This window comes from Aulonocara stuartgranti (assembly GCF_965226115.1).
Source record: "Aulonocara stuartgranti genome assembly, chromosome: 23".
Classification (NCBI taxonomy): domain Eukaryota; kingdom Metazoa; phylum Chordata; class Actinopteri; order Cichliformes; family Cichlidae; genus Aulonocara; species Aulonocara stuartgranti.
Window position 1 is genome coordinate 7,665,517 of NC_138958.1, and position 19,381 is coordinate 7,684,897.

Here is a 19,381-nt window from a genome sequence, read left to right on the forward strand (position 1 = left end):
GAAAAGTAGAGAGGGGAAGGACAGCAACTTCAAGTGATTCCCTATTTTGGCGGATATATCACAGGGAGGAGAGAAGGCTTTGTTCTAGCACCCTCGTTTTGGCATGAAAGGAAGACTGCTGTGTTTTGAGGAGTTACCTGTGTTTCCTAATGCTTTGAAAGCAGTAGCGACAATCACACACACACACACACACACACACACACACACACACACACACACACACACACACACACACACACACACACACACACAGATGTTCACAATCCTCCTACAAACACGCCTCCTGTTCACACAGAATGCGGAATTTAAGAAACAAGTAGTTTTCCCACTTTTCACTTAGATTTGTCTTTTAGTGCTTGAACTCACTGACCTGTGTGTAGGGATGGGTATTGATAAGATTTTCACGATTCCGATTCCATTTTCGATTCTATTTAACGATTCGATTCTTTATCAATTCTCTTATCAATTCTTTTTAAAAAAGGAGAACACTAAGGTTGATTAGCTTAGAACTTTGTTTTATATCTTCTCTTTGAACAAAATAGAAATTTAGGAGTAACATGGCCTTACAAACCCAGCAGTGAGATCTTAAAGAGATCCAGCCTACGGCTCTTCAATGGGGTGTCACAGGGTCCCCAGGAAAAAAAAATTGTAAATGTCAAATAATAAAATAAATATTCTTCTGTAGCAATAACAAAGTATAACATAAATTATTCAGTAGCAATTACACAAGAATATCCAGTAATGTCCCTGCCTACAATTAAACACATTCACTTACCGAAAATCGTGGCATCTGCTGTGGCAAATGGGTGCAAACCTTCTACCACAAACTTAGTCACTGCTCGGTGACATTCATCTATCCTGAAAGGAGACGCTGCCGGCAGACTGCAGCGACAACTGCCAGCATCTGAGCCAGACTCTGTCTGTCTCATCATGGTCACCTAAATGCACAGTAATGGCAGGTTTTGTAATAAGACAGCTCGCGCTAACATAATATGCACTGTTAGTTGATTATTTACCTGCCGCATTGACGGGAGAGGACGTGCAAACGTTACCGCTGCTGCTGGGTTGAGTTTCACGAGTCCAGAGCGGAATTAAAAACACGACATTCATTTAAGGTCATCGTGTGTTTTGTGAGCAAATGCTTTTGCATATTCGTAGTGTTTCCTCCCTTAAATGAAATCTCTACTTTGCAAGTATTGCAAGTTGCCCTGTAGTCATCCGTTCTCGTAAAGTATAACCAAACTTTTGAGCGTTTAAGCCGCTTAGGCGCCCTGCCAGGTAAATGATGCTCCGCAACGTGGTGACGTCATTCGGGGCGACTGGAATCGATAAGGGAATCGTTTGCAAAAATGGCAAACAATTCCAAGGAATTGAAACAGTGGGAACGGGTTCTCAACAAGAACCGGTTTTCGATACCCATCCCTACCTGTGTCTGTGTTTTCACGAAAGGGACAAGGAGAACAACAATGACAAAAAAGTAAGTGGTGCCTTCTCTATTTCTTCTGATAAAAGGAGGTATTTTGTGGAGGCTCATAGTGCAGGACTTTGGAGAGCTACCTGTTCTTCTGCAGCAGGATGTGAACATTTCTGCACTCGTGGAATCGACTGCTTGTGTATTAGCGGCTGCTGAGGTGCATTCGTTGAAGCACTCTGTGGGTGGAACAGCTTCAACATCTCACATGACAGGATGCTAGCTGCATGTTTACACACACCAACCCCTGATACACAGATATCAGAAAACATACACGCACATGCATGTTCACAGACACAGTTACATACACACACACTCATGCACATTTTCAGGTTCCCCTTTGCTTGCGAGAACAATTACCTTCTAATTACTGCCAGAGAGAGAAAAGAGCTTGACTACCAAGATTTCTAGATATACACAGGACTGCTTGGATAGTTGGGAAAAGAGACTGAGATATGGGAAGGAAAAAGACTCATAGCCTCATGTTAGTTTAGGTATCATATTAATTCATAACAGGGAGAAAATAGAGAAGGTTGAGGTGAAAATGAACGGTAAGGAAGATCTGTGAGAACTTCTAATCAGCATAGTGAGTACATAGAGTTAAATACTTTTTTAGGATTACAAAGAACCTAAAACACAGGTTTGTCAGTAAGCATGCAATCATCCTGACAGGATTGTGAACATAGAGGCGAGACCAGTGCTGCTTTTGCTATTTTTTAGTGTATTAATAGCTTTCCTGGATTTTTGCTTTAGTAGCAAGCGAGTGTAAAAACTGAGCATACCATAGTTTCCGGTAGGAAACAAAGTCAAGCTGGGATAGTCCCAGTAGATGAGGTGATGTCAGGGCCTGTCCATTTTTCCTGATCATATAATGTCCAGATAGTATTTCTAATAAAGTAAAATAAAATATTTATATAACACCTTTTGAAACCGGGTTTACAAAGTGCTTTGACAGATTACTACATCCAAACAGAAAGTGAGAGATAATAAACTGAATTAAAACTGAGTAATGTTAAAGAAGTTAATACGTAAAAAAAAACAAACACCCATTGTCCTGAAAAATCGAAAACACAAATTGGCACAAAAAGAATTTCTCAAGAAAAGAGAATAAATAACACACCATTAATTAGAAAACAATAAGAGATGACAAAAACAAGAGACATCACATGAGAGCAAATTTATAAAAATATTTTTTTATAAATTTGAAAGACAGTCCTGAGATTTGAAGGACATCACGGCTAATAGTTGATACTCCTGTATGCAACTCAACTCTTCCTTCCACGTCTCTCTCATTCTGTTGATTATATCACCTTGAGTGAAATTAACTGTAGTCAGGTAGATGCATTTACAATGTGGCTTTATAAAAAGCTCAATGGTCTAAAAAAACAAGCAAATAAAAAAACATTTTAGTCCAAGGACAGTGTGCTCAAATAAAAGAAAACACTTCTTAACAACCCAAACACTGTGTGATAGAATTAAGAACTATGGTTTCAAAATAATATTTTACAAAAGTATTTTCTAGTTAATAAATAATCCAGTCAAAAGACACTAGTCATTAGAAGTCATTAGACAACTACCAATGAAATGCTTATGTCAAAGCTGCCATCAATATAGTTTTTGTTTTTTATCTATGTTATTTCAGATTTACTGTTTTACAAAAAAAGCTGAAAAATTGCAAAGCACATCATTATTTATTTTTAATAAGATGCAAAATTGCAGTAATTTACTTGAATTCTTAAATAGAAAAACTGAAACGTATGCGGCTGAATGTTCTACTAGACTTCTCAGAGAAGTCCAGTGTCTTGGTTCAAATATAGGTAAAATATAAATCCAATTGAGTGAATTTAGTTGCTTTTGATAGATTTCTAAAAAAAAACAAAAAACAATTTGTGGTCTAATAAATTTGATAAATTCAGCAATGTTATGTTTCATGTTATAGAAATGATGATAGGGGAAATATGGGATTACCTCATTATACCAACCCCTACAGAAGTAAATACAGCAGATTTAAATGATCTTCAAAAATTAAATAAGTAAACTTACCATAAATGTGTCTATAAAGTGTGCCATAAAAATAAGATTTTATCTGAAGGTCTCATGTGTCTTTCCCAACTGTCACCATACAATCGAGTCAAAACTTTTTTCTGTTTGCTTTTCCAAAAGTCACCTTGACAGAAGGTGTGAGTGTCTGACTGTGTGGTGGTAATGGGCAATGTGCTCCGTCTGTCCCTAACTTATTTTTCAGCTCTAATTTGTTCTGTGTTTTCTGCCAGCGAGGATGGCTGGATGCCTCAGGACACATGTGCAGCAACACACATGCGCAGGGAGCTCAGGTCTCTGACTGCGTCCCTGTCATCCAGGTGGGTGGGAGAGAGGTGAGAGTGGGGGAAAGGAAGCACAAAACGGACCCTGAAAAAAGGAATTCAGATAAAAGGGGGGGGGGAGACACCGCTCTACCTGTTTAATCTTATTTGCTCCCTCTGAAATCTCCTTTCATGATTGTGGTTCATAGTCAACAGGTGAGCAGCAGCTCTCTTCAAGAATGGATGCTAAGTTAGTCACACTGATTACACAAATCAGTCCTATCAAGATCATTCGCAACACGAACGGTTCAAAGAAGCAACTTCATTTGGCAGACACAGCCGCAGTCGTGTTGGAAATGGGACCGAAAAACGTACATGAGCAAAAGCGCAGCGCTCATTTATTTGATTGAGTGGCCGCAGTGCTTCATCATCTCATTTTACAGCTGCTATTTCACTTCAGCTACTATGGTTGTGTTTTTGTAGCGTGCGCTTATGTGCATACTCAGTCAAGTGTGAGCTTTTGTGTGCCAAATCAATCTGCCAAAATTAAGCATGGAGCTGAAGGGGAAACTTGTTGTTTTCTTGGCACATACTGTTTTGTGGATTTAAAAGAGTCTGTCTGAGATTGGGTATGAGTGAGCGCTTCATCTGAACAAGTCTCTGATAGGTAAGGAAAGCACAAAACCCCACACGTGTTGACACAAACGCACACAGACATTCAGCGGCAGGGTTTAGAAGCAGGATTAATTGGAGAGTAACTGCCGGGTTCCCTCATGTGCTGTTGAGTGTTTGTTGGGAACCATCCCAGCTGCAGTTAAGAGCCTCTGGGTGCTTCTTCATCTGGAGCACAGTGAATCAAGCTCCACACTTTACCAGCCACTGCAAACAATGCTGGCCTTATGAAAGTAAATGCGTGATAGTGGCAACAACATTTGTGTAGCTAATTAATTTCCGAGGAATATCAGATGACATGATGCCCAAAAAAACCTCCTCTTACAGCAAGAAATCAAATAAAGTCTTGAGTTCACTTTTCTTTGCTATTGAGGTGCCGCATCTCTCCCATATTCTTACTCAGTGGTCTCAAACTAATAGCCTCTGTCTCTAACGTCTAATGAAATTAATGAACTAGACTGTTATGCCTTATTGGCCTTACACTTAAAACCTATACACTCATTGCCAGCCTTAAGCCTGGATGATCAGAATGTTTTTGAATGAAAATCTGCACTGCTGAGGAGAGCCCTGCATACATCTGTGACAGGCCTGGATACATGAGAATGTATCTGCATCAATCTGTAAGTCTAACATACATTTGATACAGCTTGATAAAGTGAGAAGTACCTAGAAGACAGACAGTTAGGCAACTTGTAAACAAACCCACAGGTAATCTGGCTGTGGTCCACTTAGACCGTGCGCACTTAAGAAGCTTTGATTGCGCACAGTTTGTCTGATGAGGATTCAGTATCATGATTTTGGTGCATTGGGTTTATATGGTGTTGTTATTACAATAGATGATCCGTGTTGTCTTGGACCTGTCAGACTTCATTCTAGCTATGATTTCTAAATCCAGACAGTCGCTCTGGTAAGTAAAATGTCATCATAATTGAAATGAGTGACAGCCAAAACTACAAAAAAATCAGTAATAACCTGATTTGCCAGGAAGAAAGACATTGGCAAATATTTAAGTAAATAAGATTTCAATATGTCACCCATGTAAAGAGGTGGAATTACGCAGAGACTAAGAAGGGTTGGGAGAAGAGGCGAAAAGGGGGAAGACGGGGATGGACGGGCGCACAGGAGGCGAAAGGTTACAGTTGCCAGGGGCGATGCTAGGGGCTTTCCTGAAGGGCTAGACGCACTGTACCAGCAGTCACCTGCCATCTATCACATGTGAAAGTTTGTGTGTGTGTGTGTGTGTGAGTCAGGGAGGTTCTGCCTGTCATATCGCTCTAAACCTGACTGACATTTATCCAATGGAGGCTTCGCTCATTCATCCATCCATCACGTTTTTCCATCCTTTGCTCTTCGCTTTATGTCCTTCCCTCCCTCTCTGCTTGTTGCTTCAGACAGACAGTTATGAACAAACCCTGCATACCAAGTGCTACCGCAAACACACACGTACACTCGATACGCAGCGCTTGACTGTAGCGTAAAAACTTGAATTCCAGATATTGCGATAGCAGCGTAGCACTGCAGTGTAGTTTGCACAGATCTGAGAAAAGATTGCATGTTTTTGTGTGTTTGTTGACCTGTGGAGCAGCCGTGATTGATGTTCCAAAAGCTTCTTTCATTAGTGTTATGGTATGGTAGGTGGGATGCGTGTGAGCGTGAGTCTGTAAGTGCTTTGTGTGCGAGTGTGAGGCAGGCACACAAGTTTGCGTTTGTGTGTCTGTGGAGCAGCCGTGACAGATGAAATGGAAGATTCTTTCATTAGTTGTGTTTGAAGCTCAGCAGGGTCATAGAAACAGCGGACATTTAATTACAGCAGACTGAATGCTTCCCCCACTGACTGACACACACACACACACAGGCACACAGACAGGCACACACACACACACACACACAGAGGGAGGTCTTTCATGGAACATGCTCCCAAAAGGTAATATTATAAACCACTCAGCAGGAGTGGTAACCTTGGACCCCTCTCTACCTTTTCCTTTCTTTTTTCCCATCTTGACTTTATTTCAACTTCTCTCTCTCACTCTCACTCTCTGTCTATCTCACTCTCTCACTCGTCCTTTCATTGTGAGCTAAGTATAGCAGCAGTAATGGTGATGGGTGCAGATGGAGCAAGCATGTCTTAAATGTCAAACTCAAATGAAAATCACTGTTCCAGTGAGACAGAGTCATCTGGACACAACCAGTGTTATTTAACTCTCATACATATAAATACACACAGATGAAGTCCTACACAGTGTGGACTGCTATAACAATGAACAAATGGATCCTCAGAAGGGCATAAAAAGTACAATCAAATTATACAGTATCTGACAAAACAGTCTAAATTAAGATAAAATACCAAATTGTGTTTTTCACTAATCCTCTCACTGAAACATTAAAATCAAGTTTATTTGGTTTATAATTAAATGAATAAAGTTGCTCTAATTGTATGATATAAAACTCATCTGAACCCCTTTTTATTTTTCCTTTAAGGGCTTTAAAATTGGCTAAATCATCTTAATATTCACTATGAGCTTGTTCCGGCTCTTCATTAAATCTACTTAGAGATTACATAGAGGAATACTTAAACTCGAGCTTTTGCTGCAGTGCCACCTTTTTCTTTGATAAGTGATTTATATTCTTGAACTTGACCCCACTTTCTCTGTCAGGAACACACATGCTACATTTTTTTAGGATTCAGTGATTTTTGTGAACACGCCATGAAGTGGGAATATTGTGGATGTTTTCTAAATTGCGCTTTATGGATTTCACATTCAGCCTGGTGTACTTGGTTTCCTACCAGTGCAAACGCTTTTGCTTACTGGAATTGAAGGTTTGGATTAGAGGTGTTAAAAATCTGAAACTGTGACCAGAATCACGACACAAACAAGTACAAGAGTGTCGGGCCTTGTTAGAGCATGTCAGTGTTTGAATATTATTCAGTTTATTCGCTGAATTGAAAATAAATCTTATTGTTTGTTCATGGGGCAGTTGTGATCAAGTAATTAGTCCTGTAGTAAAAAGAATGTGTTTTATTTCACTGTTTGTTATTTTCCCCCTCTAAAAAAATAATTGTATTAATCAAACCTCAGCTTCAGAGAGTTGTTAGTTTGTTGCACAGTGAAGAAAGGTTTTTGACACTTTTTGAGATCTGGAGCGATTTTTTTGTGAATGTTTCCTGACAGACAGCTCGTGCAGTATGTTTCATGTCATTGTCACAGTGAGAAGAGATGATGTGGAACTAGTGGGTGTGGAAATCTGGGGGTTGCCATCACACTACCAGAGTATTATTGTCAACATACTTATATGAGTGTGTGTGTGCGCGCTCGTTTTACAGCATCGTTTCATATTTAATGAAGGCAATATTTAAATGTCTCCAAAATGAACATCTCCTTGTTGAACAACACAGTCCTGCAGAGGTTTAGTCACTTACTTTGATCTCAGATATGCTGAGACGTGACACAGTAGAGAGAGCTGCTCTCTCTTACTCTCCTCAAAATAAGGACTGATATTCTTCGGCTCTTTTGTCTCTTAGGACTATGAGACAGACAGTTGTGATTTACTCCAAGTAGCAGTGTGACTGAGTGTGTCTGTTAAATGATTCAGAGGGATGAGTTCATCTGCAGCCTTTGAGTGTGTGTCTCTCTATGTGTATGTTATTTTTTTATCAATGGAAAATAGTAAGTGTAAGTGGGGTTTTTTTTTCCTTTCTTGTAGTTTGTCAAGTTTTTCTTCCCATAGGATGAAGCTTCTTAGACAAATTAATATTCACAAAATAATCTGTGGCAGCCTTGGACGTTTCTATTTGCGGTTTTAACAAAGCAGGGTTATTAATACAAAGGCTAACCGACCATCGTGTGATAACGAGGCCTTATATTGAATTGTCCTCAAATACTTTCCAACTTGTTAAATCATTTGATTGATTGATTCAAATGCAGATTTAAAAAATACTCGTGTTCGCTTGTTTTCGCGTCAGGGCACACAAACGAAGTCGTGGGAGGTTTGTGTTGCACAAAAATGATTCAATAGCTGCACGTAACGTGATGGTCTTAAAAGGGCACATTTCTCTTATGCTGCAACGCTGTAGGGACTCGGTGTGAATGGAGGGAGTGTGAAAGAAAGACGAAAGGAGGAGTGGGACCTCTCCATCACTCCGGCTGTGACCTTCCAAGAGTCACGCTCTTATAGAGTACAGAACTAATGCCTCAATATATTATCTGAATATGCTGCATTATCATTATGCCTCTCTCTCAGAATCACACTCAAAGTCTCGCATATACACACTCAAAAACAGAACATGGAGACATGCAGAGATGCTCTGGTGTTTGTCTGTACAACTTTTGGTGTGTGCGTGCACGCTGCAGGTCAGAGAAATAGAAACTGAGAGGAAGAAAGAATGAGAGAGTATGACACAAAAGAGTTTGTCCTTATGAGTAACTGTTCTCTCTCCCTCTCTCTGTGCTCTGTATTGTGTGTAAAGAGGTTTGGAGGAGATAACACAGAGACTTCCTGGACAAGAGCAAGGTCAACACATGCACGCCATCGCTGACACTTACTAATACATGCGCACAGTGCTGGCAATCTGGTACACAGTAGCAAGTGAGAAGAGACGAGGGACTGCTGGAGACGGGGGAGATAAGGAGGAAATGTCACACCATTATTTTGTATGAGAAATGGCCAAAGATGTGAACAGTCAGAGTTTCGTCTAATCCTGCCAAACACTGAGCGTCAATGAGTGTACTGCCCATTATCATTCATATGATACCACAGTTCAGTGCATGTGATCTGAGTTAGTTTTGGACATTAGTGGCTTTAAACTATACCATAGTTGGGTTTTTTTTTTCTTTACTGTTGAAGTATTCTGGGGTTTGTGTGATTGATGATCCTGAGGTAATAGCACTGGTCTGAGGTAGATTGAGGTCCTTGACTTGAAGATGTACTGTAGACTGCAAAGTGAGTGTGTATGTGTGTCTGCAGGGCAGGATCGCAGCGAGACAGCTCTCATCAGGCGTTTTAAGGGCGATGGCGTCCGCTACAAGGCCAAGCTCATTGGCCTGGACGAGGTTACCGCCGCCCGTGGAGACAAACTCTGCCAGGACTCGATGATGAAGCTCAAGGTAAGAAGAGTATTTCTCCTCCTCTTGATCTGTCTCAAATTACAAATTAATTGTACCATTTTAAACTCGCTGTTAAAACAAACTTTCCACGGTAGTTGCGAGCAATTAAAAAAACCAGAGGACGTCAACACCCAGAATTAATGTTATATTACAGCCTGCAGCTGCATGTAGTTCTGTGACCCACAAAAGACATCAGTTGCCAGCTTCATGCATATTCTGAAGTTCAACATTTAAATATGCATGTTTTGTTCATCATAGCATTACTGCGCTTTTGACGGTGTGCGGATGCATATAGAGTTTGTTGCCGTCTTTCTATGCAAATTGCTATAAGCGAGAAGTTGAATAGGAAGGATAGAAAATGGGGTTGTTATAATTTATAGGGATGACGATGATCAGTGCAAGAGGAAGTAAAGGAGGTTAGCCATATGGATGAGAAGGGGATTGGGATGAATGTCTCATTTGCAAGGACAGAAACAATTAGAGGGAGGGGTAGACAGATGGGGCAGTTAGCAGCGAGGAGATGGCATATAGGAGGGGAATCATTTGGATGATAGGTGAAAGAGAGACATGAGTGAGGATGAAGATGAAGAAAAATAGGCCATTTTCTATTCAGGCCTAATGAACGACCTTGTTTTCTGAAATAATTGATTGCAGAATTATGAAAAACAGGCTTTGAAATTCTGTTACATAAAAAATGTTGAAATTTTTCCCCAAGAAGTCGCATCTTTAAACAAAACCTAGATTTTGCATCTTGTCTCTACAAATGTATGCTGAAAGAGTTTGAAAACGCTGTCGGAGTGAAGAGTGCCTCATTCATTATTAATTTCCCTTTAAATCATATTGCAGGAGATATTTGAATTGAGAAAATTACATTTACGCTTTGTTTACGTGTAGTGAAAACTCTATCCAGCGGAGACCCGTAAGGGTGAGAAGAGGACCGACAGCTCATTGATCAAACAGCTTCCCTCCTCCTCATTTATTCAGACAGAAAATCCATCAACTCCTTTTCTCTGATCTCTCCACCTTTTCTTTCATACTGCTCCTCCCTTTTCTATTCGGAATCTGTCGTTTTTGTGATCCTGCTTCTCTCCTGTCTTCTTTTTGTGACTCGCCTATGCAAATGGTGACGAGGTGAAAATGGAGAGAAACTTAAACCTTTACATATACTTACAGCTATAAATAATCAGTATGTCGTTTGACTGTATGCTGAGTGCATCGTAGCAGTTGTACTGTGTTAAAAGCACGTTCCCAAAGCTTTTAAACAAGTTATATAAATTAAGTTGTTCCATTCAGCAGCAAGCTATTTTTAAGCAAAGCAACTTTTTATTATTAAATAAAAACTATCATAACATTTCTGACATTCTCAATAAACTAGTAATTGATATCGATCTCCTTTCACATCATCCCTAGTCGTTTTGTAGAAAGAATGCATGGTGCCCTGGTACACAATATAGTAAAGTGTTGTTTGTTGGATGAGAATAAATGAGAAACCTGCCACAAATAATTTAAAGATTATAAATTGATGCCAGTATATGAAACTCATTGCTGATTTTTCAAACACATAGTTATTACCTTTATTGACAGTTGTTGGCAACTGCATGTACATTTCTATACTGCTTCTGACATGGTTGTATGGATTGTGTTTCTGTGTGTGTGCATCCTCAGGGAATAGCTGCAGCAGCACGGTCTAAAGGAGAACACAAACAGAAGGTGTTCCTGACCGTTTCCTTTGGAGGGATCAAAATCTTTGATGAGAAGTCAGGGGTAAGTTCTGAAGCAAATTTGATTCTCTTTACTTGTGGGTCTGTGTTTGTGTGTGTGTTTGTGTGTCCGTGCACTTGTGTTTCATCTATTAATGAGGCATCTCCATAAGAGGGAGGGGCCCCTGGGGAAATCAGGAGGCCCTAATTGAAACCCTGAGAACAAGGCCTCAGTAGATGAGAGAACATGGCCGTCCCATTGTCTTCCTGTGTGCAAACAGCAACTACACTGGTTTTATATTATGCCCCAGGATTAGGCATTTTCCATCTTACATGGCTTCTTCTTTGGTTAACCGATATGATCTGTCCAGACTTCATCGACTGTTTTCAGTCAATCCCCTGGTTCATTTTTTAGCTCTGTTTACTGTCTGTTAACTGACCCTGACTCTCCCTCTATCACTTAATTTGCTAGGCGTTTTTCCCAGTGGCTGATAAGATCTAAGACTTACTTAAATCCATGCAAAAAAGCAATAAAACAAGAAGTGTAATATTGAATTTACTGGCAAGTACCCGCAACCCGTAGATAAATTTGAAGCAGACGCAAGTAGAGAAGAAGATTAATGTAGTTATAGAAAGGCCAGTGTGTAGGATTTAGTGGCTTCTAGTGGAGGTTTGCATTGGAACAAATTTAATGGACCTTCCTTCCTCTTGCTTCCCAGCTCAAATCTACTACTCCTACTGTAGAAACAAGGCCGTTGCACATAACGGATTCCTTGGAAGTGCATACAAAAACATAGTTGCAGGTTATTATAATTATGACTACCATATTCCATCTATGGTAATAGGTAATGCCTATAACCTACACAGGGTTCTTTAAATGCCATTGCAGAGTAAATATGATTGTAAATCAGGGAAAATGACCAGGCTTGTTTAGGATTATTTGATTGGTGTTATTTAGGCTCAAACCTGTGGTACCTGTCATTGTATCCTTAATCAAGAACTATAATATCTACCTTTCCAAGAATATGGGTCCTCTGGTGACTAAAGTGGCCTTTTTCCCCTGTTTTCTGTGTCTAATAATGCAGAATTACTTCCCTGTTAACTCTTTACCCCTTGAAAGCCTACTAGGAGTAACCCTTAAAGAAGTTTCTCTCATATTGCATCAAAAGTTAATGAGGGTGGTGTCTGCCCTTGGAAAAACAGGGAAAATATTGCAGTGGTTGTCAAACCAAATCCTTTTTGATATTTGTTTATGTTTTCGTTAGGGGTCCAGAGGAAGTCATCAAATATTGCCTTTATGTGGGAAAAGAGTTAAATTCTATAAGCGTGTAAAAATCTGTCCCAACGAATTAATGTTGTTATTTTGAGGTGTTTGGCTGAGTTGTGCTGCAGCAATTCTTTCCATATGTTTGTTTTTATATTCATCTTGGCAGCTCCAGAAAACCAGGCTTATTTTTTAAACATAATACAGCAACTGTTTTTTGATGTGTACATATGCAGCGTGAGCTGTCTGTTTCACTGTCTGGCTCTGAGTGTGTCTGATTGTGAATGTAGACTGGTTTAGATAGAATATAAAGCTCGCCGCTCCATACCGAGCTTTAGTGGGTGACACGGTAAGCCTAAGATTTACACTTTGTCGGGAGCCGGAATGAGCTGACACTGTATGTGTGTGTACCCAGCAGTGATTCAAAAGTACCTTGTATTAGACAGGCAAGACTCAGTAAACAACGACCACCCACGTGGCAGCCATGTTGAATACAAGCACATTCAATCCTTTGTACCTCTTCTTATAACACTCATAATCCTTATCGTATTTCTCTTCTTGATGGCTCAAAATTTAGACACTGAAGGATAACAAGAGCTAAATAGAAAAGTGAGTGATAGATGCAGAAGTAGAGAGCTAGAGTTGGGAGGAGAAGAAGCAAGAAAAGTCCAAGGGGAAGGAGGAGGGGAAAAAAGGATGTGAAAAAGATAAATAGAGGAAGCGCGTGATTGAGGAGCAGAAGCAGACTGAAACAGAGTTAGAGGGATAGGTGGAGAATCAGTAAGCATATGTCAAAGTAAAGCTTTCTACAGGGAGACCTTGTCCTCTGTCTCTGCACATTAATATTAACTATAGAGATATGCTGTCCTTACTATCAGCCCTTCAACCACTCCTAATGGCAAAGGAGGGAGGGAGAGAGGGAGACGGGAAGAAAGAGAGAATGACTCTGCTGAGGTTCAGGGATCTTGACAGTCTCATTCCCCTCCTGTGCATCAGTCAGCCAGATGGGCGGATGGATGTATGGGTGAACGAATGGATGGATGGCCTCTCTCTTGGAGTAGGGAAGGTCGTGCAGGATGGAGGGAGGTGGTGCTTGAGATGGAGGAGAATAAGAGGGGAGACATTAATCTAACAGAGGGCAGGCCAGCATGCCTCTCTTCCTGTCAGCCTCTCTCTTAAAACACACACATGTGCATATACATAGAGACACTTGTGCATTACTACCCTCTTCAACCCCTCTGGCCAAGTCTCAGAAAGGAGACAATACCAAGGCAGATGAAAAACTAGCATGAGTGAATTGCTGAAATGGTTAGTTTGCTCGCTGCTCCTCAGAGAGTGAAATCAGAAAGATCAACTTTTCTGCCAGTAGAAAAGACTACAAACAACTGGCGTCCAGACAATTCAATAAATTTCATTTGGGTCTTATCAGATATATTGTCACTGAATGGACCTACCCAATTTATAGTATTATTTGGTCTGTGGGGCTAGAGGAATGAAAGGGGCTGAAATTAGAGAAGGCCATAGGATGAGCCTTGGGGGGGTGGCTGTGAATTAAGCAGTGCTTGTTTTCAATGAACAAGTTTCATCATTAATCGTTTTACACTAAGGATGAGAAAAGGTGGCAAACAGGGGATACAGGAATGTGATTTTTGACATCAAAATTTGTATTAAATCCCAACTATCTATGAACATGTGCTGACTGATGTGTGACAAATTCTTTTTAGGTTTTAATACGAAAATAGACCTATAGCCTTGTAATGTTACCAAACTTAAGCTGGTATTCGATCATTTTTAAGCATGCGGTAAGAAAACTGCTCCACTGGCAAAACACCAGGAAGGTTGTGAGCACCAATTGGAATTCGAACTTGGCCCATTTTACATTGGAAGGCAGAGGGTTAGATCAAGTTTTAGGTCAGACTGTGCCTAAGAAATCAAACAGATCTGTTGCTCTGATGTTTATCACGAACATCTTTAAACATGGTATGCAACCATCTTTCCCCACTGTTGCCTTAAAACCTTGTCAGTGTGGTTAAAGAGCGAACAGGTCTGATAAAGCAATTTCTGTGTCCCTGAACTCTATTTTCCAACAGCTCTGGCATCTGTTTGTCAAACACAACTCAGCCTTTTCACATCCAGACTCTTTCACGTGGAAGTTGAACATTGTCTGCGTAAATGGTCCTTGACTTCTTGTTGGAGAGAAGCCAGGTGGTCACAACGTAACTACAAACTAATTCACCATTAAGAATGAGGCCAAACAAGAGTGCATGTTATCCTCACTCATGCATTCGTTGTACACAAATGCAAAGTTAGCAGGAGACTCAGCAGGAGCCACAATGGAAACTAAGCCGGGTTGAAAATAAACTGGACTCGTGCTCTAAGCTGTCATTGATATGCCACCAGCTATATCACGTATCCACCATCCTTCTGTACTGATTTGTCTTTGTGTTTGGCACAAATACCCTACATTTGTGCTAAACATATACTACATTTACATAATAATATATTCTACGAGTGGGCTCCTATTTATAAATGTCACAATGAATCTATTCAAAACAAGCATTCAGACAGAAAATCACATTTGTTATATCATCATCATCCCTCTTTTCCTTCTACAATTAAAATTTAAATACATTTATTTTATGTTTGATGTTCAGATGCTTTTCCAAAACTTTAAAGAATCACTGCAGATGTGCTTTTTAAATCAATTTAATGTTTAATATGAAGTTCCCATAATAAATGTAGCTGATTAAAAACAAATATTTAAAAGAAATATAAACCACCAGTGATAATCAAAATTTCTGAAATTCCAAGTATGCAATTATTTTTCATCTGACGGAAACTCTTTTTATTTAAAACAGTGGACTCTCTTGATCTACAGTGTAGAGGTGGGCACAGGACGCTGCTTTTTATTTTTTAATCAAATGCAAAAAATAGAAAAAGACATGTAGGTTTATGCTTTAATCTTAAAAAGTACTTTAGGAAAAGATTAGAAAAAAGGGAAATCCTTACACACATTAAGGATTATATGTGATCTGATTGACACTGGCCAGGGGTGGGTACACATCACAAATCACACACCAGTGTTAATTCATAGCTTGCCTGATTTTAGCATATTAGAGGGGTTATGTCTGTCAGAGCATATCTTAACCTAATTAGTTTTACTTTGACATATAGTCAGAGTTAACAGGGAAGTAATACTTTGACCTAATTAGTATTACAGATTTTTAGTTCAAAATCTGTTTCATAAAATATGGTTATAGTCACATCTTTAGTGCCTTTAGTTGAGGAAAAAAACACCTCAGTATTGTGTCCTTTTAATTTCACTTACATGATCCATTATTTTCAGCCAATGCATGATGAACTGTGCGTATATAGTATTAAAATTAGTATCATGCTTCTTTCTTTGATTCTATATTCATACAGTTTTCTGATGTAGTGACCTTAAACCAGTGATTGCGAATGAAAGTTTGCTACACCCTGTGCTCTGGTTTATTAATATTAGCCGCCAGCACTTTTTAAACACACCTACAGAGAGGCCACAAGTGCTCTGATCATTTCAATCTCCTGCTGTAGCTTCAGCCTTTATTCTATTATGAACAGAGTAGTGCAGGTGCATGGCTACGGCCAGATAACATGGCGCCAGATCTTCAGAATGTACTTGAATTTACAAAATAATACATAAATAAAAGTTACACGATTTATATGCATTCAATTTATTTACTTGTCCAACTTGGTGGTTGTGGAATAGCTGAAGTCTATCCCAAGCTGTTACAGGGTGAGATGTAGAACTCCTGTCCATCACAGGGCTAGCATAGAGAGACAGACAATCACTCACACGCAAAGATCCACACACAAGACTAACCAGTTAACCCAGCATGCATGCTTCTCAGACCATGCTAACCTAAGTCAGCTCACCGTGATTAATGTCTAACAAAGGAAAAATAATGGCCTTTCTCAAAAAATACGCTCAAAAAGTAAAAAGTGTGCTACTTTATTCTATATAGACAAGCTAAACTCCTAAACTTCTGGTCTCAGATTTGCTTAAAAACCTTTCATCTAATTAGAAATCCCAGTCTTCAATTAATTCAATACAAAATATTACATAGAGTGCACTATACAGGTCATCGGATGTTCAAGATGGGCTTTACGTCTACCAACAACTGCTCACACTGCCAAACCAATTCACCGGACAATTATATCCACGCTCTTTGGTTCTGTCCACCAGTTCAGAAGTTTTGGCGCGAGATATGTGAAGACTTATCGAAGTGTCTGAAATGTAACATTCCAACTTCCCCCTTAGTGTGTTTGTTGGGCAGCTTAGATAATGTCACTTCAGAAAAGAATATCGCCCATATGGTTTTCACTGCCCTATGCATAGCCAAGAAAACTGTCCTCATGAACTGGAAAAATAAAAATAATCTTAATTCTAACCAATATAGAAATTATCTATTAGATTACATTAGTCTTGATACAGCCTCTGCCACCACATCAGATCAATTGCTCTGGGCTCCTTTGATCAGCTCCATCACCTAGTGGGGGTGGGGGGTCATAGTTTGGTCCCGCCTTCACTGTTGTGATTGGTGTGGGGGTAGGGACAGGCTTAGGGCGTCGGGGGGTTCCCCGGAGGCATCTTCCTTGGGGGGCTCAACCCGGGGTAGCGGTCATGTCCGGTTAGGGGCTCTGTTGGCTCTCCGGTGACTGTTTCCTCGCGGCTGCGTGCAGCGGGGCTAGGGGAGGGTCTGTGCTGACGGACGTGGGTTACTGATAGGGCTGAACGATTATGGAAAATAATCTAATTGCGATTTTTTTGCCCCAATATTGCGATTGCGATGCGATATGCGATTATTTTTTAAGGTCTTTGTCTTCTGTATTATTAAACAAAGACAAGCAATACATCATATAGTATGGCCAATACTATATTACATTAATTTTAAACTGTTCTTTCCTGGAAGACAGACCTCTGTTATGATGACATGAGGTGATGCATGAATTGATGACTGACATTTTTATTTAACTTCTTCAATCACAACAGTATATTTGAACATACACAATAGTTTATTTTTAGCTTACAAACATCTGAGCATAAAGTGCTGACAAGGAACCCTGGTGTAAACATTAAAATGAAAGTCAGTACAATGTGCAGATTGCAGAAATATACATAAAAAAAAATCAGTGGCTTTACCACACTCAGTTTTTCGACATCTGTGAACTACTAGACAGTCATTCAATTAAAAAATAATATTAAATAAATAAAACTAATAAATAAAAAATACACACATCTTACTGATCTCTGCAGTCAGTAACATTACACATAAAGTGCAAACATAATAGCAATTGTATAAACACACACACAAACACGCCTTTAAAGTTTAAAGGCGTGAAATTGGACGGTCTAGCCTTCTGATTAGCTAATCAGAAGGCTAGTTCTGATTAGCGTCACCACTGTCTCGGTGGAGTTTAATAAACTCGGCCGTCTGCTTCTTGCTATCTAAAATATAACCAGACACTGGTGTAAATTCTCGACTGTCTCATACTTCTGTTTAATAAGTTTTCTGTTTGACGTTTAGTCAGCTGTGTGAAAACCAAGGAGGAACCCACCCGGGGGATTAATAAAGTTTTATTTTATCTAATCTAATAACTTTAATCTCAGCCAAACCGATTTACTCACGAACAAACAAAACACTGAAAAAAGCCCAACAATAACATTTTTAGGTTGTCTAAGTGACTTATATATTACATTTAACCCGAGCAGCGAAACTCCGCGGTGATCTGAAAATGATGTGCCGGGAGTTGTGCCGTTCTCGGCCGCATCAGTAATCCTCGAGCTCCCGGCTAGCTGTCGAGCTGGTGGGTAGCAGACGCCTCTGAAAACGTCGAAGCACTTTTGCAAATATGGGATATCTTGATAAACCGAGCAGATATTTGATGTTTACACAACTACTTTCTCGCCTGAAAATATGTTAAAAGTTTATTTTGTGACCCAGAAAGATTAGTATGAGTAATTTTAAAACTTAGTAGCGGCCGCCATTGCTGGAAACTGGAGTTTGGCTGGGCCGTGCTATGAATTCTGGGATATGGTAGTAATTTGGACAGCCTTATAATCGCAGTATAATCGCAGCCTTTGCGGTTAGAAAATTGCACTTGATCATGTCGCGATATTATCGCAAATGCGATATATCGTTCAGCCCTAGTTACTGACCTGGTAGCCTGGCTGCCCCTGGGTGGGTCCGGGATGGGCGTGAGGTTCTGGGGGCGCTCCGTCTCTGGGCTGGGACCCGGACCGGGCCTCGGGGGCTTGGGTCCTGGTTGGTGTGTTGTGGGTGGGTGGGTGCATGGGGGCCCAGCCCTGGAGCAGGGTGCCGCCGGTGCGTCGAGCCACCTGGGGGGCTCTTCAACTGGTGAGGGAGATTGTCACATCTTGCAGGAGCTTTCCTCTCCTCAGGAGCTCCCTCTGCAGGAGGGGGAGATACAGGAGAGGTGGAGGAAGATCTCAGCCTGGGTGTTTATTGTCTTATGTAGTCTGGAAGATGAGTGGATGGTGGGGTGGGTGCAGTTTTCTCTGTGGTGGGGTTGGGTGGACTGTCCCGGGCTCTGTGGGGCGGGGCGGCGCTGCTGCACTGGGCCCGGTCTGGATGGGCCTGGGCCCCCTTTCCCTGGCGGGTCGCGGAGTATGGGGGTGCCTACTGGGGTCAGCGGGGGAGCTGGCCCCAGGGAGGGGTCACTTGCCCCTCCCTTCCTTCCCTCCCCATCTCCAGCTGCCTCCCTCTTCCCGCTCCACCACAACCACCCACACATGCAGGGCCTTGGAGTAGGGGTATGTCACCAGGGTGCAGAGGAGGCTACCCCCCCCCCCCCCCCCCTGTCCCCTT

The 19,381-nt window shown here is 40.7% G+C and overlaps 1 protein-coding gene across 8 annotated transcripts in view; it reads left to right on the plus strand.

The window, feature by feature from the left end:
* The window catches only part of dab1a (DAB adaptor protein 1a), a 232,936-nt gene that overhangs the window by 186,773 nt on the left and 26,782 nt on the right, over positions 1–19,381 (plus strand). For all 8 annotated transcript variants that reach the window (XM_082523995.1, XM_082523993.1, XM_082523996.1 and 5 more), the window contains 2 exons: positions 9,409–9,548; positions 11,214–11,312. In XM_082523995.1, the coding sequence (XP_082380121.1) occupies positions 9,409–9,548; positions 11,214–11,312 (239 nt within the window). The remainder of the gene's footprint in view (positions 1–9,408; positions 9,549–11,213; positions 11,313–19,381) is intronic.